At 37.9% G+C, this 25,882-nt stretch overlaps 1 protein-coding gene across 1 annotated transcript in view; it reads right to left on the bottom strand.

Moving 5' to 3' along the window:
- Positions 1-6,462: 6,462 nt before the first annotated feature.
- The window catches only part of GLRB (glycine receptor beta), a 49,819-nt gene continuing 30,399 nt past the window's right edge, over positions 6,463-25,882 (bottom strand). The window contains exons 9-10 of the mRNA XM_070948555.1: positions 24,353-24,645; positions 6,463-6,759 (exon numbers count right to left, since the gene is read on the bottom strand). Of these exons, the coding sequence (XP_070804656.1) occupies positions 6,463-6,759; positions 24,353-24,645 (590 nt within the window). The remainder of the gene's footprint in view (positions 6,760-24,352; positions 24,646-25,882) is intronic.

Genomic DNA, 25,882 nt, shown 5'->3' on the forward strand with positions numbered 1-25,882 from the left:
ACCATGTCTTTCTTTCCCTCTAGGAAAATAGGGAAATACATGTATTACCTTGAGCAATTCATATAAAAGATGCAATATATATTTTTATTTATTAAACAAATTTATATGGCCATCCAATTCATACAGGTGACTCCAGATGGCTTTACAAAATTAAAAATCCATAATGCAAAATCCCATAAAGCCTCCCCACACTCCTACGGTGGCAACAAACACAACCAAATATAATCAAGCCAGCTACTTGATCAGCTTTTTGTCAACCTAGAGTTCACAGGACTGCTGCAGAAAAACATCTTCAGGACCTTCTGATAAACTCTCAATGTGGGCTAATTTTAATTCTGCTAAATCTTATTCCATATGGAGGCAGCCATCACAAAGAAAGCCCTTTTTATTGATCCTACTAGATGTACTTTTTTGACAGAACCTTCAGTATATCCTGCCTTCCTGCTTTGGTGGACTAGGTAGATATAATTGGAGAGAGGAATTCTACAAACAACCTGGCCCCAAGCCATCTAGGGCTTTAAAGTTGATAAATTGTAATTGAATGGATCATGAAGCAAATCAGAAACCAATGTCGCTTTCACAAAAGAGGTGACACATTTTACAAACCTAGACTGAATATATTATATTGTTTATGTTTAGTGCTCATTAAGATCTATTACATTTTGTACAAATATATTTTTTATGGCTAACAAATCTGGCTGCAAACATTTCTTTAAAATTTGGATGGCAGTAAATAATTAGATTTTTTCCATATTTCTTTGATGCCATCCAGTAGTCATCCAGATTTTTGTGATCCAAATCTGGATTATTCATTTTCTGAATATCCATTTCTATGCCAAGAATCAGTCAGTGCTGTACTGTTCATAGTTGAACAAACAAGTAACTGAATTTTAAAACCTAGCAATATTTAAAGCAAATTTAGATTAAGTGCTGGGAAAGTTCCATGATATTGTGAATGTGAAGTAAACACAATCAAGCCAGATCAAAGCCAAAGGTTCAAGTACAAATTAGGCAAAACCTGCCTCAAAAACAGTACCTCTGTGAGGGATTTTGGAATCCTAGTGAATAATCACTTAAACATGAGCCCGCAGTGTGCGTCAAGAACCAAAAAGGATAACTCAGTCCTTGGTTGTATAAACAGGCATATAATCAAAATTATGTGAGGTATTAGTCCCGCTTTATAAAGGCTTAGTAAGACCACACCTGGAATACTGCATCCAGTTTTGGTCATCACATTACAAAAAAGATGTTGAGAATTTGGAAAGTGCAAAGAAGATGATTAAGAGCCTGGAGACAAAAACATATGAAGAATGGTTGCAAGAATTGGATAAGGTCAGTCTAGAGAAAAGAAGGGCTAGGGGTGACATGATAGCAGTATTCCAGTATTTGAGGGGCTGCCACAAAGAAGAGAGGGTCAATTTATTTTCCAAAGCAAGAAAGCAAGACAAGAAACAATGAGTGGAAACTAATCAAGGAGAGAAGCAACCTGCAATTAAGGAGAAACTTCTTAACAGTGAGGATAGTTAATCAGTGGAACAGCTTGCCTTCAGACATTGTAGGTGCTTCATCCCTGGAGGTTTTTAAGAACAGACTGGTCAGCTACCTATCTTAAATGGTAGGTCTCCTGCTTGAGCAGGGAGTTGGACTAGAAGGCCTCCAAGATCCCTTCCAGCTCTATTCTTCCTTCCAAAACCCTTCCAAAGAAGGCAAAGAGCTGGCAGAGGATTGGCAAATAGGCTATCATGCAGGCAGAGAAAGAAAGAAGGAGAGAGGGAGGGAAAGAAAGAAAGAGAAAGAAAGAAAGAAAGAAAGAAAGAAAGAAAGAAAGAAAGAAAGAAAGAAAGAAAGAAAGAAAAAGAAAGAAAGAAAGAAAGAAAGAAAGAAAGAAAGAAAGAAAGAAAGAAAGAAAGAAAGAAAGAAAGAAAGAAAGAAATTAATTCTGTTTTTATGTTATTTAACAATCAGGTGGATCAAAGGAAGTTTCTGCTGGGTTTGTTATTTTCCGGCATATTTCTTCTTGTTGGATGAGACAACTTACAGATTTTTAATGCTTATGTTGCTTTAAATATATTGAGCTGGTTTTATTTCTAAAAACAATTTTACCAAGTTTTTAAGTTACTCTTAATTCTGCTTATTTAGATATTACATAAGAAGGTCTAATAGTACATTTACTGATGTTATTTATTTACTCTTATTGAGAACTATATTAAATAATCAGTTCATACCAGCTGTGCCTTAACCTACCAGTTCCTGGTGTACTGGAATTCCATTACCTGTTTATTGGAGACTTATAGGACCTTAAATTCAGCCCCTCTCAATGATTCTAGAAAACTCTAGGAAAAGCTGCTTCTCATTTTCTTGCTGGCTAGTAGTTGAAGCTGGGCTAAAGTAACAAGCAGTCTTGTTAATTTATGATAAAACAATCATACTGCTAGTTTGAAGTATTCCTTGGCATGTGTCGTCTTGCTCTTTCCATTGATGTTACAGGAAAATTGAATGAAAGCTCATACACTATATTAACACATAATATTTTTAAATACATGGAATTAAGATGAGTAATATCAACTTCATAGTGAATCATTAACCATAATATATGTGACAGGATTTGCAATACCTAAACAAAATCAAAGTTCTCATAATGCATGAACACAGTTGTATAAGTCAGTCAGACAACTTCAAATCCCACCATAAGGCCAAATGTTTGTTAATGAAATTGTTTGTTTCCTAAACTTTATGATGACTGACCTTCACCATCTCTGGGCAACTTACAAGTAAAATAATTTTTAAAACCCAATAAGAACAAAAAATAAAGAATCAACAGTGACAAAAATGACAAAAACAAGATGGATGAATGGATGGATGGATGGAATGAAGGCAAGCAAATGAAGGGGTATTCATTTACTCTTAACAAAAATACCTGGCAGCAGGACAAAGTCTTCAATAAAATTGACATCCTAGTAAAATGAAATAAAAGTGCTTTTCAACGAGAACTACTGACATTAACTACTAAAGGCTTTTTTTTTGCAAAATTTGTCAGAATATACCACTCTTTTCCTGTAAAATTTATTTTGGCGTTTTTTCCAGATCATTTTATTCTTGTGAAGAAATGGTTTAATTGTTTTCCCCCATCTCTTAGATATCTCTTATCCATGTTCATCTTCACTTGGTGATATTGTTCCCTCTCTGAAAAAGTCCATAGAAAGAGAACTCATGACGCTTTTCCTACAGATGTACCTGGAAGCCAGGAAGGCTACAGATAATAATAATAATAATTTTATTTCTATACCGCCCTTCTCCCGAAGGACTCAGGGCGGTGTACAGCCAATTTAAAAAGCACAGGACTTTATGAGGAAAATAATGTATTCATATTCTCAGTCACTCAGTCACTTAAGGACAAATTGCAAAAATAGCATCTGCATGATTTTGGAAAGAAAAATGGCCAGAATGGGACACTTGTAACCTAAAGAAACCACTTTCTTCACGTTTTCAAGTTGCCCCATAACTGGCCATTTCTTTGGTGGTAAATGTCCACCTTGTTGCAGAAACTTCTCTTAACCCCCAGGCCATCACTGGCAAATATACTAAGCTACAGTCCTTGCACCTCAGAAGCATAATTATTTGAGCAGCATGGCTTTACTAAGGTGAAAGATCCTACAAATATGTATTCAAGGAGATAACTGGAGTCATCTTATTGTCAAATGTCCAGACAACTGTATTTTATTTGTGGTATAGATGAAATTGATGATCTTGAAAAATCTGTAGGGTTCAAAGCTTTCTTTCAAAAACTGTTTTTTTTAACTGTACAATTTTGGTGTGGCAAACTAAAGGGAGAACATCAATGTGGGTTGCTTGCTGCAGTTATTTTAATTGTTAAGGCCTATTTTTATGGCTCTGGAAAAGATGGAGTTCTTCTGTTTTAGATTATATGGTTGGTCACTAAATAGAACCATTAAAATTGCATAGTATACTTTGAGATTACAGATTGTACATTGCTACAGATGACATTCTAAGGGCACAATCCTATACTGAAGATTGGCTGGCTGAAAAGTTATACCAACTTTAACTAGGCATTCACTGTAATGCTTATCACTTACAGAGGAAATGAACGATGGGACTTGTTGTACAACACATCTTAAAAGTGCTAAATCAGGAATTATCTTATAAAGTATATGTAATGTCTTTATTGGATTTTTTTCAGTTGAATTTTAATGTTGAAATTATTAGCTAATATTTAACTGTTGTGAATATTAAACATAAAATAAAAACAAAAACAGATAGCTTTGAGGGAGAAGATGGGGTAATATTAAAACTGCATGGGGCAGAGATAAACCCAAACTGGGATCCAAATTAGCACATAAGAAAGAGAATTTCCATCTCTGCTGATTATGAAAAGGGTTTGAAAGTACGGTTAATATAAGCGCTGTATGAAGTAGCTAAATTGGAGTAAGTAAAAAAGAGATGCTGGACAGTAAGGACAAATGAGAATAGGTAATTAATCCTGGCCAATCAGGTAGCAGTCTATTAAGGCAAATGGAAGGATGATTAAGAAAACAATGGACCAATAGAGGGATTGACAAATGCAGAAGTTAGTGGTCCTGATTGGTCATATCATGAATTACTGGGTGGTGTGTCATTACACTCTAACACAGGATTTCCCAAACTGTGAAGTGTAGCTCTCTTGAGGAGGTGCAGGTAGAGTCCAGGGGAGCTGTGAAGAGCCTTTTAGATACATTCTTAACAATAATCTACCTTTCCCAAAGTTCAGTGTGTTGTTTTCATTGTTCATTGGTGTTTTCATTTTGTTATGTGGATTTTTATGTGTGTGTAAATTAAGATTACATTAAAAATTAGGCCTGATGGCAAAACCTTTAGGAACTGCTCTTAGCATATAATTGCCTTGAAATCATCCTAGGGCGATTAAGCAGATAAGTGTTCTATTTTCTATCTAGGCTAGAATTATATTTCAAATTCTATACTCTGATTTCTGTGTTTAGGTATTAGAGATAGATGCCCAAGAGATGCCTGCTATTTCTTTGGCCCTGTACCTGAATTATGTTTTTACCTTATATCAAGTTTTAGGAATTCCCTCTTCTACCACAGCTTTTAACAGATGTGCAAACATGTGACACTTGAAATCCTGATCCAGTTTTAGTCCATAGCCCAGTGTAATGATCGACTGAGTATTAGATTAACTGTGTGCATTGCAGTTGTCTTGTTGTATTTCCTAGGTCCTTTACTTAACTTTTTTTTCCTCTGTACAGATCTACAGTTCATATCTTTAGAAGATTTTGTATGTTCATGGAAGCACCCTATCTATGTGGAATGCAGGGTTATGATTCTTCTCCTTCCGTGTTGTAAAAGTGGCTATGACAAGAAAAAACAGGCCATATTATGTCTATGAATAGATATAAATCTTTGAATTTGATTTCTCAAATTCTTGCTGGATATGAGGGTTGATACAGTATATGAAGCAGATCAGTAAAACTGTGTGACTGTTGCACTATGTTATCTCTATGTTATTTGTGTGAAATTCAAGTAATGTATTGAGGATATGCTTTGGGGATAGCTATCATTAAAGTGCCAGTACTACTTTGAATATATTCTATGGAAGTATTAATAACATTTTAATATTTTTCAGATTGTTTTCCTTTCCCTTGTCCTATTTAGCACTCAGACTGGCCTATAGAGGCCTTTCTGCTGTCAAGTATTAGTGTATCTTCAGTTTTAGTGTTTATTTGACTAGGTTTACTGGCTATATTCATAGAAAGAAAGTTTTCAGACCCAAACATCTTCAAACAACATGAAGATAAGCCAAAATTCACTTTGCTATGTTCAGCAGCATTTTTTCTCAAATATTATGATGAAACAGTGTGATGTTGATAAATGACATGATTTTGCAAAATGAGTAATTCTCTGATCTTTATTTTTCACATAGACAAGATCAGCGTAATATATACTTTGATCACTTACAAAGTCTACACATTTTGAATTACAACATTAGCTTGTTCTTTCACAGTGCCATTTAACTTTATACAAGAAAAATGGGTATTGTCCTTGAAAGTCATAGATTTTTTTAAAAAATGCTACATATATTAGAATATTGATCTTACTGATACTCAGCGTGCACTTCAATTTCATTGTCAGAAACACTTGGATTCTTGATTATGTCACAAGGGAATGTTGTCCAATATGTAGTATGCATTGTCTTTCATATATTCCTAAAGCAAGATGTGTATGCTGTACATTTATATACAACAGTTGGTCAAGCACAGACATTGCAGTGTCATGCTTTCATTCAAAATCACGATACTACTCTTTTCCCTTACACATTATAGTCATATTTGGCTTCTAATACTCAGTATATTGTTTTGCAAATGCAAATAGTTGTTGCAAGGTGGCCTTCATGATGTAATGAAATGGTGTATATTGCACACACTTTTTTTTTTTAAAAAAAAGGGATTATCATAAATAGACAGACCAGTATATGACATTGAAGAAGAGGAAGCAAAATGGAAATAGTGCTCTTGCATAAAGATCAATTCGCTTTGCTGCTGATGGGATGACAGGTTTGGGAGGAGGAGGCTTCTTGTTGTTCTTTGCCTGAGACTTTCCAAGACCATTGTTGACCTCAATGGGTTTTCCGTAACAGTCATAATTTGACAATTCAAAATCTCTTGGCAAGCTTCCAACAATGCTGAAATCATTGGATCTCAGGTCAGATTTGGAGGTACAAACTTTTTTGCATCGGGTCTCCCCAACCTATAAAAACAGTGTAGTAGAAGTTGTGAGTTGATGAAGCATTTCACTACATATTTAGGACATGTGAACATAAATTAAAATTAATTCAATATGGGTTAGGTATTAAATTTATGACTAATTTTAATTGAACTGGTATCTCTTGTTACTAGGACCCTGTAATTATCTCAGTTATTGCTTTATTCTAATATTCAAATGCCAACTTTCCATGTTTTCATTTTATTTGTTTCAATCAATTATTGTAATTGAATTTTATATTGTTGATTATAAAAAGTTATGATTACAATAATAAAACAGACCATAATATAATAAAATGTAACTATTTAAGATATTACCATAAAATTAAAGTAATTCAGTAATAACAATATAATTCCCAGACATAGCTGTAGATGCAACAAAATATGAACTCTTAAGTCTCTAAGTCCTATTGAATAATTACATTTATATTGCTTTGCAATGCTTTGTAGGTCTGGTTTTGTCTAGTTTCAATAAGTGCTGGGTGGGAGAAATTATTCTATATGTGGGAGACCATAAATTCAAAATATTGGTCCAGGCCGCACCAAATTAATTTTCCACATCTTGGGCTGCTTCTATATGGAGAAGGCAGTCCTATATGTAGCTAGAGGTGAAACCAAGTAGTGTTTTAAAGCTCAAAAATGACACTTTGAATGGTCCCTGGAAACATGATTATTAACCAATGTAGTTCTCACAATGTAAGTGTAATATAACCAAAGTGGTTCTCACTTGCCACCATGCAGGCAGCTGCATTTTGAACTCTCCTGGCCAGAGCCTCAGTTCTCTTTAAATCAGTAGATATAAGTCAAGGAGGACAATCAAGTCACAAATCTGCTTTTTAAGCTGGGATGCCACATCATTCTAAATTATAACTAGAGCAGTGTTCTTGCATAAAGATTAACAGCCACACCATCTTCCTAGAGTTTAATTTGTTTTGTCCCTTCTAGACTTCCACATCTTCCAAACACTGTGTCAGGACTTCCATGATATGGCTTGGCCCGGGTGTTAGCGTACAGCTGATAATGATCCTCAAAAAAAAGCATAAACCCTCCCAATGGAATCATGAAGTCATTAAAAAGGTATGTAGTTACTTGGTTGAGTGAGAAACTGAATCTGTCACTAATTTGAGTAGCCTACTTAGTAAGAAAGGGAATCAAGGCAAACAGTATATTCAACCTTTGTACGGGATTCAAAAAGGATACTATGATCTACAGTACTAAATGCCAGTAAGAGGTCAAGAAAGACTAGAAAATGTACACTTCCCCATCTAGGTCCTGACATAGTTAATCTACCAGAGCAGCCAATGCCATTTTATTTTTCACCAAATCTGAATATTATGTTTGAAAGGGATTCCTCTTAAGGGCTCCACAGCTGAAGCCACCCTATCTCATCAACTTTTCCTAAAAAGGTAAAGTTATGATAGGTTGGTAGTTGTCTAAAGGCTTGTTTAACAGCTAGTGCACCAAAGCCTCTTTAAAGGCACAACTCCTTTCGCCACAGAGGTATTGACTACTTCCCAAATCCAACTGTGTCTCAGTCCTAAAGAATCCAAAGGAATAATAGAGGTATACACCTGACATACAAGTGGCAAGCTCATGCTAGAGATTGCTCTAACCACTTCATTAGAATCAATAGAGTGAAAAGAATCCAGACAACAGTACAAGATACTTTCCAGGACACTATTTCAGACCTTGCCCACAAGGAATCAAGATTGGCAAATTTGAACAATGTTGTCAGACAGGGGTCCTTCAGGAACATTACAGAAGTCAAGTTCCGGCTTAAACAGTTCGAAATAACTTTAACCAAAACCAACATCATTGATAAGAGTGAAAAAGCACAAACACTTCATCATCCTTACTGCCACACTGAAGGATCAAACACTGAGTTCTTACTCAAATTCAAATCCACTTTTTGTCTTTTAGCTAGCATTGTTGGCATTGTTTCTCTTTATCTCTTGAAACTCAATAAACTAAAGAGTATCTTGAAATCTACAAACAGAAAGTGAGAAAAGCTTATCAAGCACCCATGGTACTGCTCTGCTGCAGACTGAGTTTGTACTTGATGGAATAGCACTAGCAATAGCACTTAGACTTATATACCTTCATAGTGCTTTACAGCCCTCTCTCAGTGGTTTAAAGAATCAGCATATTACCGCCAATAATCGGGATCTTAATTTTACTGACCTCAGAAGGATAGAAGGCTGAGTCAACCTTGAGCTGTTTAGAATCAAACTCCTGGAGTGAGCAGTGAGTTAGCCCTACAGTAGTGCATTCTGCATTCTAACCACTGTACCGCCACGGTGCAATTGCTTTCCCATTCAGATGATATAACTTTTCTGAAGCAAAAAACTGATCCAATATTTTCTATCTGCGTGGCTCATACTCATGGTTACCTGGGACAGGCTCACTGTTGCACTGGAGACCCTGACATTCTGGGACTTTCTTGACCCTCTCATAAAGATACGATGACTGAAATTCCCCAGTATAACTGAGGGAATCCCAACATTACCTGCAGCTCAGACTGGGTTCCTACCAAAGATGAGTGTTACACAGACAGGATCTCCATCTTGTCTCTATACCAGGCATCCTCAAACTATGGCCCGCGGGACGGATGTGGCCCACTGGCCCAATTTATCCGGCCCGTGGAGTGGTGGGGTTAAACCCTGCCCCTCGCCCCTCTCCTCCCAGCCACTTCCTGCATAGCTGGCTTTTCCTGGCTAATGGCCCTGGGGAAGCCTCCTCCAGCCGTCGCCCTTATCTTCCACTGTCCAGCCGCACTTCCCACTTCTGCTCATTTCAATGGTTCAACGTCACCACACATTGCTGTCGCAAAGGTAAGGCCGAAGGGTGCGGGTGGGCAGGGGAGGAGCTGTGGGCGGGAGGGTGGTTAAAAAAATGAGCCGTTTTTGCCTGGTTTTGACCTGCAGAATACTTCTGGAGGTGGGGGGGGTGTGAAAGGACAAAAAAACAGGCGAAAATGGCCCATTTTTTTACCTTCCCCGCCTCCAGAAGATATATATAGAGAGAGAGATACAGAGAGAGGGAGAGACAGGAAAGAGAAGGAGAAAGGGAGAGAGAGACAGAAAGAGGGAGAGAGAAAGAAAGAGAGAGAGGGAGAGATAGAAAGGCTCCATTCAGATTCAATTCAGCATGGTCTTCCTGGTTATATTTCTACCAGAATATATTATTCTAGTTGTCCTAAATCATCATTATCAAGAAGACAAAAGTTCTGTTAGCATAAAGCTAATTAAATTGCACGTTAATAAAGTCTCAAGTACTCAGTTTGACTAAAAATTATGTTTATCAATCAATTACAGAATGGATTTGAAAAAAACATTACATTTTCAGTAATATTAATGAAAATAGAAACTACACAAAGATAATAAATGTTAAATATGTAAAATGGATAATAGATGGAAAAATATCTATTTTTCTGTTAACTGAAATACTCTGTCATGGAATAATGAGAGCAATTTTTTTCTTAATTTTTCACCTTCCTTCATGCCCCATGCATTCAAAAATTATTCCATAAAGTTCACTTTCAGAACATATTTTAAATGGATGTAGGAGGAAAGAAGATAGAAGTCGTACAAATGTATTGCATATTGTTGCACAATGTTGGATTCTATCCACAGCACAAATACACACTTTTACCAATCAATAGCTGAAGCAAAACCAGCACACACATAAAGAGCTGGGTGGTGCAGTGGTTAGAATGCAATCTTACAGGATGACCCTGCTCACTGCCAGGAGTTCAATTCTGACCAGCTCATGGTTGTCTCAGCTTTCCATCCTTCCAAGGTTGGTATAATGAGGAGCCAAATTGTTGGGGGCAATATGCTACCTCAATAAACCACACAGAGAGGGCTGTAAAGCACTGTGAAGTGGTATATAAGTCTAAGTGCTATTGCTATTCTCTACATATTACTACATACGGAGAAATTCATTTTATACATCTCTTCATTACATGCCCAAGTTACTGTTGTTTTAGCAGATAATCAATTCTTTCGCAAATTAGATATTGGATAATAGATATTACCTATAATTATCATGATAAAATGTATTTTTTCTGGCTTTGAAAAAGCTAATAATGCAAATCTTCTCTACAATCATATATTGGCAGCAATTTTATTTTCATTTCTTGCCCTTCATTATGTCAAAATTACTAACATATTTGTTTCAGCTCACATTTTTATTAACATTTTAAATACAGACATACAAACACATCACACTGTTCCCTTTTGTGGCCTGCAATTTTACACAGCCAAAGAAATTAATGGAGTATAATCAGAAAATCAGATATAACTAAACTTGGTTTATATCATTCATTTATTTATTTATTTATTTATTTATTAAATTTCTATACCGCCCTTCTCCCGAAGGACTCAGGGTGGTGAACAGCCACAAGATAAAACACATAAGTACAAAAATTTAAAATAGATTAAAAACGAATTAAATAATTTGGCTGAATTTAAAATACCCCATAATTTAAAACAAATTAAAATTCATATTTAAAATTTATATTTAAAAGGGGAGAAGATTTAGGCCAGGCCAGCTTGATGAAATATAAAAGTCTTAAGCGTGCGACGGAAGGTGCATAGTTCCGGGATCCTCCGTATCTCTGGGGGGAGCTCGTTCCAGATCATAGGTGCCCCCACAGAGAAGGCTCTCCCCCTAGGGGCCGCCAGTCGACATTGTTTGCCCGACGGCACCCGGAGGAGCCCTTCTCTATGGGAGCATACTGGCCAGTGGGAGGCTATTGATGGTCGCAGGTGGTCCCGTAGATAACCAGGTCCTAAGCCATGGAACGCTTTAAAGGTGATAACCAAAACCTTGAAACGTACTCGGAAGACCACCGGGAGCCAGTGCAGCTCGCGCAGGAGAGGTGTTACATGGGAACTCCACGTTGCTCCCATAACCACCCGCACGGCCACACTCTGCGCCAGCTGGAGCCTCCGAGCACACTTCAAGGAGAGCCCCATGTAGAGAACGTTACAATAGTCCAGACGAGAGGTGACGAGGTCATGAGTGACTGTGTGTAGGGAGTCCCGATCTAGAAAGGGATGCAACTGGCGGATCAGGCGGACCTGATGAAAAATCCTCCCGGTCACGGCCGTCAAGTGCTCTTCTAAAGACAGCCGTGAATCCAGGAGGACGCCCAAGTTGCGAGCCCTTTCCGTGGGGGCCAATGATTCGCTCCCAATAGTCAGCGATGGTGCCAGCTGACTATATCGGGACGTCGGAAACCACAGCCACTCAGTCTTGGATGGGTTGAGCCTGAGCCTGTTTCTCCCCATCCAGATCCATACGGCCTCCAGGCACCGGGACATCACTTCAAGGGCATCGTTGGGGTGGTCCGGGGTGGAGATGTACAGCTGGGTTTCGTCAGCGTACTGATGGTACTTCACCCCGAAACCACGGATGATCTCGCCCAGCGGCTTTACATAAATGTTGAACAAAAGGGGCGAGAGGAACGATCCCTGCGGCACCCCACATATGAGGGGCCTCGGGGTCGACCTCTGCCCCCGTCAACACAGACTGCGACCGGTCGGAGAGAAAGGAGGAGAACCACCGTAGTACAGTGCCTCCCACCCCCAACTCTTCCAACCGGTGCAGCATGATACCATGGTCGATGGTATCAAAAGCCGCTGAGAGATCTAACAGGACCAAGACAGAGCAACCCCTGTCCCGAGCCCTCCAGAGATCATCAACCAATGCGACCAATGCTGTTTCCGTGCTGTATCCAGGCCTGAAACCCGACTGGAACGGATCTAGATACGACGTTTCATCCAGGTACTGGGGAAGCTGTCACGCAACCACACTCTCAACAACTTCATCATTCCTCCCCCAACTTTTCATCATTGGAAACAATCCTTGGTTATGTTGTATTCAAACACCACTTCATATATGCATTTTGTTATTTAAATTTCTTAATATCTTCTGAAGATATTCTCTGGTCAATCCAACCATGCCTTTCTCAGTCTTCCCTATTTTCTTCTCCACTAAATTTCCCTCATAGATTTGCTTTGCAATTTGATTATCATTTATTCTTTCTATATGACCAAACTACTTACATATATTTCTTCATACTGGTCACACAAAATTAAATCATTTTCTGATTTAATTTCCTTTTTCAAGAAACATTTCTATTGTATTTAATGTTTAACTTTTATATTTTTCCTAACATATTCAACCCTCACCTACAGTACATATGTCAAAGTAGACAAAATGTACTCTATTTTTGATATTTTTCCACACCTAGATGATATATCTCCCAGTATTTTCATTCATATCATATAATAAAAAATCTCCACCCATCTTTCTATCTGTAATTAACATCCAGCTAAATTCAGCTACCTATACTAGTTTTTAAAAAAATTATGTATAATCAGAAATCATTAATTCCATTGTATCTATTAAACAAGGTACTTTAGACTTTGATTCATTATTTTTTAGATTCATACTCCTTGTTGTGGTATACAATCTATTTAACATTCATTGCAAATCATCTCAGTTCTCAGTCAATAGCACAGAATAACTGCATACAAAATTACATGTCCATTCATGTCTCAAACCAACACAATTCTGCTATCTCTGCAAATATTCCTTATACAATTATAAATAAATATATTAAATAACCAACAAAACATCACACATCCTACTTGCACACCCAGATCAAGCATCACCCAGAACATTGTGCCTTTTATTTACATAACTCATGACACACATTATAGTAATTCTCACTCTTTGCAGCTATCATTATTATATATATGTATTTCTCATCATAACCTTTCATACTACATCATATCACCAGACATATTTTTATACTTTACTTTTGTAGCAGTGTTATTTTCCTCACATACTTTCCATTCGTTATGCTGAAGATTGATCAATCTTTTAAATTAAGCTAGCTCTTTTAGGCCTTTTGATACAGATTTTTTTTTTTGTAGTTATGCTACTTTCACTATCTCTTCCCTATAGCTTTCAGATCATTGCTTATCTTATATTAAGAACCTTTTCTTACCCTTTTTGCTCTTAACTTCCATCATAAACAGTACAATTAATCAGGCATTTAGATTTTTATTCATTCTTTGGCTAGATGTGAGTAGGCCATGTTTAGGGTTAAAAACATAGCCAGGAATTTAATTTAATTTAATTTAATTAATCATATTTCTATGCCGCCCAACTCCCAAGGGACTCTGGGGGTCTTACAACAAAAATAATACAATGAACATAATTTTTTTAAAAAAAAACATTATAAAAGCATTTTAAAAACATTAAAAACACATGCACATCATCCATGGCCGTATCTCGCAAGATTGAACAGCGAGATCAACAGCCCCAGGCCTGCCGGAAAAGCCAGGTCTTCACCGCTTTCCAGAAGGCCAATAGGGTGAGGTAGTCTGGACTTCAGGAGGTAACTGGTTCCAGAGAGCTGGGACAGTCACAGAGAAGGCCCTCCCCCGCGGGCCTGCCAGCCGGCATTGTTTAGCTGACGGGACTGGAGGAGACCAACTCTGTGGGATCTTACCGGTCGCTGGGAGCTATGCGGTAGAAGGCAGTCTCAAAGATAGCCTGGCTCTGAGCCATGTAGGGCTTTAAAGGTAATAACCAATACCTTGAATTGTGCCCGGAGACCAATAGGGAGCCAGTGCAGCTCGCGGAGAATTGGTGTAATGTGGGTGCATCTAGGTGCACCCATGATAGCTGCATTCTGGACCAACTGTAGTCTCCGAACACTCTTTAAGGGTAGCCCCATGTAGAGCGTGTTGCAATAATCTAACCGTGAGGTGACAAGGGCATGAGTGACTGTGAGGAGAGCCTCCTGATCCAAGTAGGGTCGCAATTGATGCACCAGGTGAACCTGTGCAAAAGTCCCCCTAGCCACAGCTGCTAGATGTTGCTCTAATCTTAGCTGTGAGTCTAGGACACCCAAATTGCGAACCCATTCTGAGGGGGACAATTTCTCCCCTCCCCCAGAACCAGGGATGGACAATCGACATAGTCTTTAGGAGGCAATACCCACAGCCACTCGGTCTTGTCTGGGTTAAGTCTGAGCCTGTTGACTCCCATCCAGACCCTCACAGTCTCCAGGCACCAGCACATCATATCCACTGCTTCACTGAGCTGACGCAGGGTGGAGATATACTGTACAGCTGGGTATCATCAGCATATTGCATATCCCCGTATCGTTGGATGATCTCACCCAGCGGTTTCATTTAGATGTTAAATAGGAGGGGAGAGAGGACCGAGCCCTGAGGCACCCCGCAAACGAGGGGCCTAGGGGTCGACCTCTGCCCTCCTGCCAACACTGACTGTGACCAACCAGAGAGATAGGAGGACAACCACCGTAACACGGTGCCTCCCACTCCCCTTAGTTGTTCTAGAAGGATACCATGGTCAATGGTATCAAAAGCTGCTGAGAGGTCAAGTAGCCCCAAGATAGAGGAATGACCCCCATCTTGGGCTCATCCATCAGCGTGACCAAAGCAGTTTCTGTGCTGTAGCCAGGCCTGAAGCCAGACTGAAAAGGGTCTAGATAATCCGTTTCATCCAATGACCGCAGGAGCTGAAGTGCCACCACTTTCTCAACAACCTTTCCCACAAAGGGTAGGTTGGAGACTGGACGAAAGTTCTTTAATTCTGCTGGATCCAGGGAAGGCTTCTTGAGGAGGGGCCTTACAACCGCTTCCTTTAATGGTTGCAGGAAGGAGCCCTCCCTCAAGGACGCATTAACTAAAACCTGGAGCCAACCTCATGTCACCTCCCTGCTGGCCAAAACCAGCCAGGAGGGGCACGGGTCCAACAAACAAATGGAGGAACTCAGCGCTCCTACAGCCTTGTCCACTTCAGGAATATCATTCCCTGCATCATTTTCAGCAAAGAAATATCTGTAAATCTTATTCAATGAAGCAAGGCACTGCATCTTATTAATCTTATAAGTGAAAAAGATGTACACCAGTTAATACACTGTTAAAATAGCAATCCCCAGTTATCACACCTCAATAACATATAAAGATCTAAGTTCAACTTTTATAAAAATATTATTTGGAAGTATAACCGAATTAAAAATTCTGTTTATATATTGTGTAGATCCATCTGAGTGGATCTATATAAACAAAGTAAACAGAACCTTAATGTAGAGAGAAAGGATATGTCTAAGGAGATTCTCAATCATGGTTGTCCCAAAAGTGCTTTTCAAAAGGAAATTGGACTTTCTTGGTTTTTCCTCGAAAAGAACAGTCCTTTAGAAAAGGACTATGTACACTAAATATTCTCATCTTATTTTCAAAACTTCAGTTTCTAACTACAAGTTAACTACATGTAAATATTGGAGCAAAATTTGAAGAGAATGCCATTCAATAGCAATAGCACTTAGGTTTATATACTGCTTCATAGTGCTTTATTGCCCACTCTAAGTGGTTTACAGAGTTAGCAATAGCATATTGACAACTGAGTTAGAATTGAGCCGGTTAGAATTGTTATATTGAGCCGGTTAGAATCAAATTCCTCACAGTAAGCAGTGGCCTGCAATACTGCATTCAAACCACCATGGTACCACAGCACAAACCAAACTAGTGGTAATACAGATTAATAGAAAGCAGCAGAACAGAAATTTTAATATTGCCTAAATGTTCATAGACAATAATCCACTTCAACTGATGCATGTATTGTTCTAAAAAAAAGTATTACTTATATACACACACACAGAAACACAGACACCAAGTTATCAGAGAGAAGACAAAGGATAAATAGTGAAAGAAAATGTGAGAGACTGAGTTACTTATAAATGGTGACATTTACACAGCAATAGTTACATGTGATACAGACATTTTGCATTAATGACCTAGTTAATATATGTAGTGTTACAAGAAACTCAGGTCTTTCTTTATACTGTGAGAATTGAAACCCATTAGAAAGATTTTCCTTTCATCCCTTACCTTACCATACATTTCATTATTTTATCCTCTATTATCTCATTCTGTCTTTTATTTATCACTTCCAAATTTATTTCCAATATCTATATTCATGAAAAAAAAATCTAAATTAGAATTTAGTATACGGAGATAGTATTTCTGATATGTAGTTTATTTATATTACCTCATGTAAATAAATAGAAAAAGCATTACTAGCAGTAGCTACCCTGAAAGTAATCTTGAATTCATGATGAGCTCAGTAAAAATGGAAACTCAGTATGTTTTTTTTTTTTTAAAAAAGAATCAAAGAGGGAATATTAGATATTGGGAATAGTCTAGCCATAGCTCTTCTCCACAGTGGGCCCCATTCTTTGAAATGCTTAGAAACACAGACAGGGGAAAATTAAATCAACAATGAATTATATAAAGCAAAAATATTTTGAGTTTGCAAATAATTCAGGTAAGTGGTTAGCAGGTGGATTACAAAAATAAAAAAAATATATTGACATTTAGAAGAGAAAGATACTGCATTACTGGACCATACAAAAACATTTTATTGATATTATTCTAACTTATGTAAAGGAAGCGACATCCCTTTAGAGAAAACAGACTGGTATCTCAAGAAACAAAATTACAGAAGAACAGAAAAAGATTACAAATGACCTATAACTGTGATGGTGAACCTATGGCATGTGTGCCAGCGGTGGCACACAAAGCCATATCGGTGGGTACGCGAGCATTGCCCTACCTCAGCTACAGCGCGCATGCACACCTGGCCAGCTGATTTTCGGGCCTTCCGGGCCCACCGGAAGTCGAGAAATAGGCTGTTTCCGGTCTCTGAAGGGCTCCGGGGGGGTGGAGAAGGCCGTTTTCACCCTCCCTAGGCTCCTAGAAAGCCTCCGGAGCCTGGAGAGAGCAAAAAATGGGCCTACCGGGCCCATCGTGCCATCATGTTCCAAAAGTGGGGGAAGCACGGGGGGGTCATGCGCGCACATGCAGGGAGCATTTATGGGTATGGGCCCATGCATGCGCGACCCCCTCACACTCCCCCGCTTTTGGCACACGATGGCAAAAAGGTTAGCCATCACTGACAGCTATACTGTTAGCTATAACAATAAGAGAACTTTTTGGAAAAAGATTAAATTAGAAAATGTGCCTGGACCAGATGGATGATAAGGTTCTTATTATAAACGGTTTGAGGATGAACTTTTATAACATTTACAAAATATTAACAGGCTAACAGAGTTGGAAAGGACCTTATAGGTCATCTAGTCCAACCCCCTGCTCAAGCAGGAGACCCTATACCCATGATGGCGAACCTATGGTACGCATGCCAGAGGTGGCACGCAAGCCATTGCCCCAGTTCAGTTTTGCCATGCATGTGTGCATGCCTCCCACTGGTCAGCTGGTCTTTAGGTCTCTGCCATGCATGTGCAGGGTGCATGCGGGAAGCATGTGTGCATGTGTGTGGGTGTGGGTGCATGTGGGTCCCCATGAGCGCATGCATGGGGGGGCGAGGCGCATGAATGGGGGCCAAACATGAATTGCATTTGGGGTGTTCGGCGGGGCACATGTGCATTTGCGCATGCATGTGTGCACTTTGGGCACTCAGTCTGGAAAAGGTTAGCCATCACTGCCTTATACCATTTCTGACAATTGGCAGTCCAATCTTTTCTTGAAAGTCTCAATGTCAGACTTCGATGCTATCTCAAAATAAATGAATTTCCAAACTGCCAATCTTTAAGGAAATTTTCTCTTTATTCGAGTACAGCAACCGGATCATGGCTCGTGCGGTCAGGACTGACCTTTGCCCCCCAATCCCTCCCTTTCCAATCCCCAATTCTCTGCTTCTCATTGGCTATCTTCCAAGTCACTCTCCTGACTCCTTTCCTCGTCAGTTCACAGGAATGTTTCCCCCCTCTTCATTTCCAAGGAGACCGAGCTTCAAAGGGATTTAGCAGGCAAAAGTTCAGGCTTTATCTCCCTTTTCTATGTCAGCGCTGAGACGCTGACACTCAAGAGATGAAGCTCCCACAACTTCCAAAGGCAAGCTGTTTCATTGGTTGATTGTTCTCACAGTCAGAAAGTTCCTCCTCATTTCTAGGCTGAATCTCTCTTTGGTCAGTTTCCATCCATTATTCCTTGTCTGGCTTTCAGGTACTTTGGAAAACAGCTTGACCCTCTCCTCTCTGTGGCAGCCCCTCAAATATTGGAACACTGCTATCATGTCTCTCCTGGTCCTTCTCTTCACTAGACTAGCCATGCCAAGTTCATGCAACTGTTCTTCATATGTTTTAGTCTCCAGCCCCCTAATCATCCTAGTTGCTCTCCTCTGCACTTTTTCTAGAGTCTCAACATCTTTTTTATAGTGTGATGACCAAAACTGGGTGCAGTACTCTAGGTGTGGTCTTACTAGGGCTTCATAGAGTGGTATTCGTACCTCACTTGATCCCTCTGTTAATGCAATTAGGATTGCATTGGCTTTTTTAGCTGCCGCTGCACACTGCTGGCTCATATTTAGTTGATTATCCACTAAGACTCCAAGTTCCTTCTCACAGTCACTGCTATTAAGCCTGGTTTCCCCCAGTTTATATGTTTCCTTTTGGTTTTTCTTACCTAAGTGTAAGACTTTACTTTTGTCTACATTGAATTTCATTTTGTTAGATAGGGCCCAGTGTTCAAGTCTGGATATTGAGCCTATTTTCTAGAGTGTTAGCTATTCCTGCCAGCTTAGTATCATCTGCAAATTTGGTGAGTTCCTCTTCTATTCCCTCATCTAATTCGTTTATGAAGATATTGAAGAGTACTGGGTCTAAGACGGAACCTTGTGGCATCCCACTGCTTACTTCTCTCCATATAGATTTAGACCCATTAAGGACTACTCGTTGAGTACGGTTTGTCAGTCAGTTGCGAATCCATCTGGTGGTGAAGCTATCTATCCCACTTTTTTCTAGCTTACGAAGAAGTAGGTTGTGGTCTACTTTGTCGAATGCCTTGCTGAAGCCTAAGCATATTATGTCGACAGTATTTTGCTGGTCTACTAATTTAGTCACTATGTTGAAGAATGAAATAAGATTGGTTTGGCGTGATCTGTTTTTAACAAACCTGTGCTGACTGCTAGTTATTACTTTACTTGTTTCTAGCTGTTGGCAGATCTGTTTTTTTATTATCTTTTCCAGTATCTTTCCAGGTATTGATGTTAGGCTGATTGGTCTGTAGTTTCCTGGGTCTGTTTTTTTCTTTTTTTGAAGATGGGAACCACATCAACTCTTTTCCAATCCTCTGGTAGTGCCCCAGTGTTCCAGGATTTTGTTGTGGTCTGCCAGCAGTCTGCACAGATGGCAGCGGAGCCAGACAGCGATGAGGCTAAGGAAGAACATGGGCCAGTCCTGGAGGCTGGGGAAGGCTGGGATTAGGGCTCTGCGTCAGAGGCAGAGATGGGGCCAGGGTCATCGGGGAGTGAGGTACGGACTCCAGAGTCTGATAGGAGTGAGGCAGAGGAACAGGAGGAACCTGTTCCTAATGCACGCATGAGAAGAGTGCCAGAAGGCAAAAGCAGCTCAAGCAAAGAGGACAACTCGGGAGTAGGGCCAAGAGATGATTGGCCCCTCCCATAAGGCTTAAACAAACCAGCAACGGCGTTTGGGCTTTGCCGGAAAACAACATTGGTAGCTTCATCTTCGTCTACGTCTTGTATTTATTTTTGTATCTGTGACTTCTGAACGTTTGCCAAGAAAGGCCTTTGGCAGTTTGCCTAATTGGACTAAGGTTTGCGATAGGACTAATGAATTTGTGTTGGGAGGAATTTGCTTTAATTTAGTTGAACGACGCTGGGAATGAAGTAATTCTCAGCTGTTCGAATAAAGTTTGTTTGTTTTTTCACTGACTGATTTTCCTACTACTTACTTGGGCCTGGGTCACAACAGATTTTTGAAAGATGTGGTGCCATGGTTCTGAGATGACATCTGCCAGCTCCTTTAGAACTCTGGGATGTAATCCATCAGGTCTTGATAATTAGTATTCATCAAAATCAGACAGGTGTTCTCTTACTATTTTTTTTGCTTATTTTAACTTTTATTTCCAGTTTGTTTTTTACAGCTATGTTTTTGGTAGGTTAGGCTATAGTTTCTTTTTGCATGAAGACCGATGCAAAGAATGAGTTAAAAAGCTCTGCTTTCTCTCTATTGCCTGTTACTTCCTTGCCGTCTTCTTCTTTAGTGGATTGTTTCCTTGATTTTTTTCTTGTTATTTATGCGTTGGAAGAAACTTTTTTTGTTATCTTTGACTTTTGTTGCAAGTCTTTGTTCATTCTGAGCCTTTGCTTTCCTGACTTCGTCTTTGCAGATTCTGGCTATCTGCTGATATCCTGCTTTAGTTATGTGTCCCTTTTTCCATTTTTTTGTACTTGTTCTTTTTGTCTTTTAATTTGTCAGAGAGATCTTTGTGTAACCATGCTGGTTTCTTCTTGGATTTCTTGTTTTTCTTTCTCAGCGGTATTGCACTGGTATGGGCTTTTATGATCATATTTTTCAGGGTTTCCCATGCTTCTTGAGTTGTTTTCCCCTTTTAGGATTTTCATTCAAGGAATCTTTCCCAAGTTCTCTCTGAGTTTATTAAAATCAGCTCTTTTATAATCTAAGACTCTGGTATCATTTTGTTCTACTGCTTGTGTTTGCGTTATATTGAATTTTAGTATGACATGGTCACTCTCACCCAAGGTTCCTGCAGTTTCAACTCCCTCTATCATTTCTTCTCTGTTTGTAAGTATTAAGTCTGCTATGCCTGTTCCTCTAGTTCCCTCCTCTACCTTTTGGACAACAAAGTTGTCAGTTGGGTTGGTTAGGAACCTATTTGATTTTTCACTTGGTTTTTTATTATGAACTCTATTATATTATGAACTCTATCCTATGGGTAGGAAAGTTGCCAGAGAGTTGGAAAGAGCCCAATATAGTATTAATACCAAAGAGGAACAAGATTTGACTTTACAAGAAACTATTTATTTATTTATTTATTGTATTTCTTAATCTTTCATTTCCCTCTGAGGCCAATACAATTATTAAATAATGACTACAAATTGTTCATAATGATTGTAGCTGACAGAATGAAAATAATTTTGCAAGAGGATTAGTCTGGGCTTTTACCTAAAAAATAGTTAAAGGACAATGTTAGAAATGTCCTTTAAATGTTGGACATTTTGAAATACAGTATATGAAAAACCAGCCACACTGATTTTCATAGATATAAAGAATGCCCTTGACAATTTGAACTGGGCTTTCTGTTCAAGATTTTGGAAGATCTGGATTATAGAGAGAATGTTATAAAATTGGCAAGATCAATTTGCATTTCATAGAAAACACAAATAATTGATAATGAAGACCTAGCAAAACTATGAGATACAAAAACTAAACAAGAAAGGAATGCTGACTGTCTCCTCTTTTGTTTATTTTGGCTCTTGAAATACTGAAGAGATATATAAGACAAAATGAAAAATTGTGGGAAAAGAATTTGATGCATTAGCAAGTTTCAAGATTAGAAAACAAAACAAAGAAGTTAGCAAAAATATGAAAATAAAAGATAAAACAAAATTGATAAATAAAACAATGTTTAAGATTGAGAAGAATGTAAAATATCTGGGTATCACTATGATAAAAATATGAATTGTAACCTATTTCAAAATAATTGCTAAGACTGGAATGAAGTTAAAAAGATATGTTAAAATGGGAGAAATTGTAATTTCATTGTTGAAAGAATCTCTGTGTTAAAAAGAATGTATTGTCTAGATGTTTTTGTTTCAGACAATAAATACATTCTACTTGCTAAGCATCTGAATTTCAATCATGTGACCATGGGGATGCTGCAATGGTTGTAAGTGTGAAAAACGGTCATAAGTCAGTTTTTTCAGCATTATTGTAACTTCAAATAGTCACTACAGTTGTAAGCCGAGGACTACCTATACCTTTTGTGACAATTGATACACTATTTAAACAGTGGCAGTAATTTATTATAACTCCTACCAGGCCTTCTAGCCATACTAAGAGAGGCTGATATAAACTGGAATATAAAACATCTGGAGGGCCTACTCTGAAGAACACTGCTCCAGAAGATCTTCATAAAAATTAATGACAAAGCTATTGTCATTATTGGAGGAGAGGCATTTAAAGTTTAAATAACAACATAATTGAACTCCAGCCAGAAAGATCCTCCAGCCTGAAGGGCAGTGTATCTTTATGAATCAACATTTGCCAGTGTTAAAGAATTATAACCTTGCAGATAGGACTAGATTTGAACTTATTTGCAAGCAGAATGCTCTTTTGATACTTTCTTTAAAAGTTCCTTGAAGGGTAGTTCTAACAGTTAGCTATAAGAGGGATATCAAGAGAGGCATTAATAACAAAGATCTTACAGAGAACATAATTATACAATGCTGATTCAGCCAGAAAAATGCAGATTCAACTCTATTCATACACTGTTGACAGGCAAGAAAAAAATAACCGTTTGCTTTCTGATAAAGAGAATCTTATCTTATCTAATAAAGTGAGAATGGAAACACAGATTAAGTTGACCTGAGAAATGGGAATAATTTCAAGCTTCAGTTTCAAATAATATATTTTGTCAAAGGGAAATAACCTGATCATATGGACACTTACAGTACATGCAGAAACCTCATACTTTTTATACATTAGGAAAACTCTATTTGAACTACAAAAATCCAGATAATGGAAAAATGTTAACAAATACAAGTTTCTGTATTTCAGAAATAAAGTATATTTATATTTTTAAATTAAAGTGCACCATTAAATAATGGATCTATAAGTTCAATTTAGAAAAGGTTACACATATATTTTGTAGGAGAAAATATAATACATTATGGATGCTGATGATCCCATAAAACATCACTAGAGGGTGTTAGATAATTAAAAATTTTTCCAGCTAAACATGGAACAGGTTATTTTCCTAAAAATTCGAATGATATCTAAACTACAGATTTTCCTGATTGCCAGCCAAAACTAAGCAATTGTAATTTTTTGTATCTAAATATTTTCTTAATATTGCATCTAATTTTAGTTTTCCTAACAATTAACAATAGCGTATAATTTAATTTACTAATAGAAAGCCAGTTGAATGACTTTGGAGCAGTCTCTCTCAGCCCAACACACCTCACAATGTTGTTGTTGTAGGGAAAATTTGTTGTATATATTCACCCTCTTGGGATGTTTGCAAAAATAATAAACACGGGATAAAAATAAAATAATAAAATAAAATAAAATAAAAAATGCATTCTCTTAATGAAGGTACATAATTTTCATTTCCATTTCTGAAATACACCATTATTCTGAATATCATATTCTTCCCATACTTCAATTAATGGCAAATTTAAAAAGACACATTGTTGACCACAATTATAGGGGCTCATAACATCTGGTTTTATTTTAAAGTAATTTTATTTAGCCAAGTGCCTCCATTTATATACTGGACTAAATTCCATGGTCCTCAGGTAGCAGATCCACTAGTGATCACAGTTTAGAAAATAAGAGTTATAGTTGATTTCGAAGGGTAGGAATGCTGGTTATATAAAAGCTTCAGCCTACCACATATTTGATATCAAACCATTACTGAAAAAGATCAGAACTGAAGTTGGATGATTTAACAACATACCATACTTACCTGTAAAGTACTGATATGCACTGGGGTGCCTGTGCCATTCACAGTATTCTTTTTAGCTGCATTTCCACCTTTCCCTTCTGCTTGCTCTGCCTTAGCAATCTTTGCTTTTTCAGCTTCAATTCGCTTTGGATTGTTCAGCATGACTTGGACCACTGCATACTCAACCAATGAAGCAAATCCAAAGAGAAGGCATGCAATCAGCCATACATCTAAGGCCTTCACGTAAGACACTTTGGGGAGTTCAGCAGCAAGGGTAGTGCATTCTGATGCCAAGTTGAGCACTGAAAAAATGCCTAAGAGAAATAAAAATGCAACAATATACTATGTAATTGCAATGTTGTTGTACTGCTAACCATTTTCACTTTGCTAACCTTAAAACATTTTTGCTGCACTTTCTAAATGATGATATTTCCTCAATGGAAATAGAAGTTGTTGATGTACCACATGTGTCGCAGAGATGAATATGAATGTATAGGGTGAATTATGGAACTGATTAAATAAATTGATACATAATCATTTTGAGTACATGTATAGCACTAACAGCTGGAAATGGTTTCTCTTGGTTACTAGCAACTCTATTTATCATGACATATATTGTTTTGTGGATATAACTTTTTCTTAACATAAATTTGCAAACTGTCAATCAAATGGAATTCTAGGATATCATAAAATACAGAGTAACTTGGCAACTGAGTTTCAGACAGCCTTCTCTGTTCTAGTAGCATCATTTCTTGGGACATACTAGCTAGGATTTCTGCAAACAGCAGGCCAACATATCTGAAGAATATGAGAATGCAGCTGATTTCCATTTTTCTTTAATTGAGAGTGAAAAATTCAATCTCCCAATGATGGAAAGAATCAGATCACATATTTCAAATCAGGTCTAACTTTTCACTTACCATCTATCTATTATCTGTCTGTTTGTCTACCTAATCTCCTAAATAGTTGAAGCACTAACAGCTTTCCTTTGAAATCAAAATACAGTAGTATCAAAAAAAGCCAAAACATGCTATGATCAAATTGGATTTTATTTTCTTTCTGAAAGAAGAATTAGCTAAACTGAAAATAGCAGACTGAAAAGAGGGCCAATGTAAAAATAGGATTAGTTCTGGTTCTCATATATGAAAATTAAACCCACTAAAATTTATTTCTCTGGAATACTGTTCCAAGACTTTACAGACTGATCAAGAAAAGTTAAAATCTGTTTTCAGCAGAAGATCCATTGTCTATTTTTTTTTTTTATTTTGGAGGGCCATTTATCTTGCAATGCTATAGGAAGCTGCCATGAGGAACTAAAATAATTATAAGTGTTCTACTATCTACATTTTATATTAAGTACCATTGCCAGCCCTATTATCAGGTATCTGCCAGTGATTTAAAGCCATAACATAATCCATTAAGGATAAATTTGTATAAATTTGCTCATTATCATGAAATAAAATAATATGAGCTGAGAAGGAGATGGCCAATATTTTCATGTGCTCCTGCATTTTGCCTTCTGTCCCAGTGAGTCAGCAGTGCTATTATTTA

Source organism: Pituophis catenifer, unplaced genomic scaffold, assembly GCF_029215685.1.
Source record: "Pituophis catenifer annectens isolate HBS135680 unplaced genomic scaffold, rPitCat1.0.hap2 SCAF_8, whole genome shotgun sequence".
NCBI classification, from domain to species: domain Eukaryota; kingdom Metazoa; phylum Chordata; class Lepidosauria; order Squamata; family Colubridae; genus Pituophis; species Pituophis catenifer.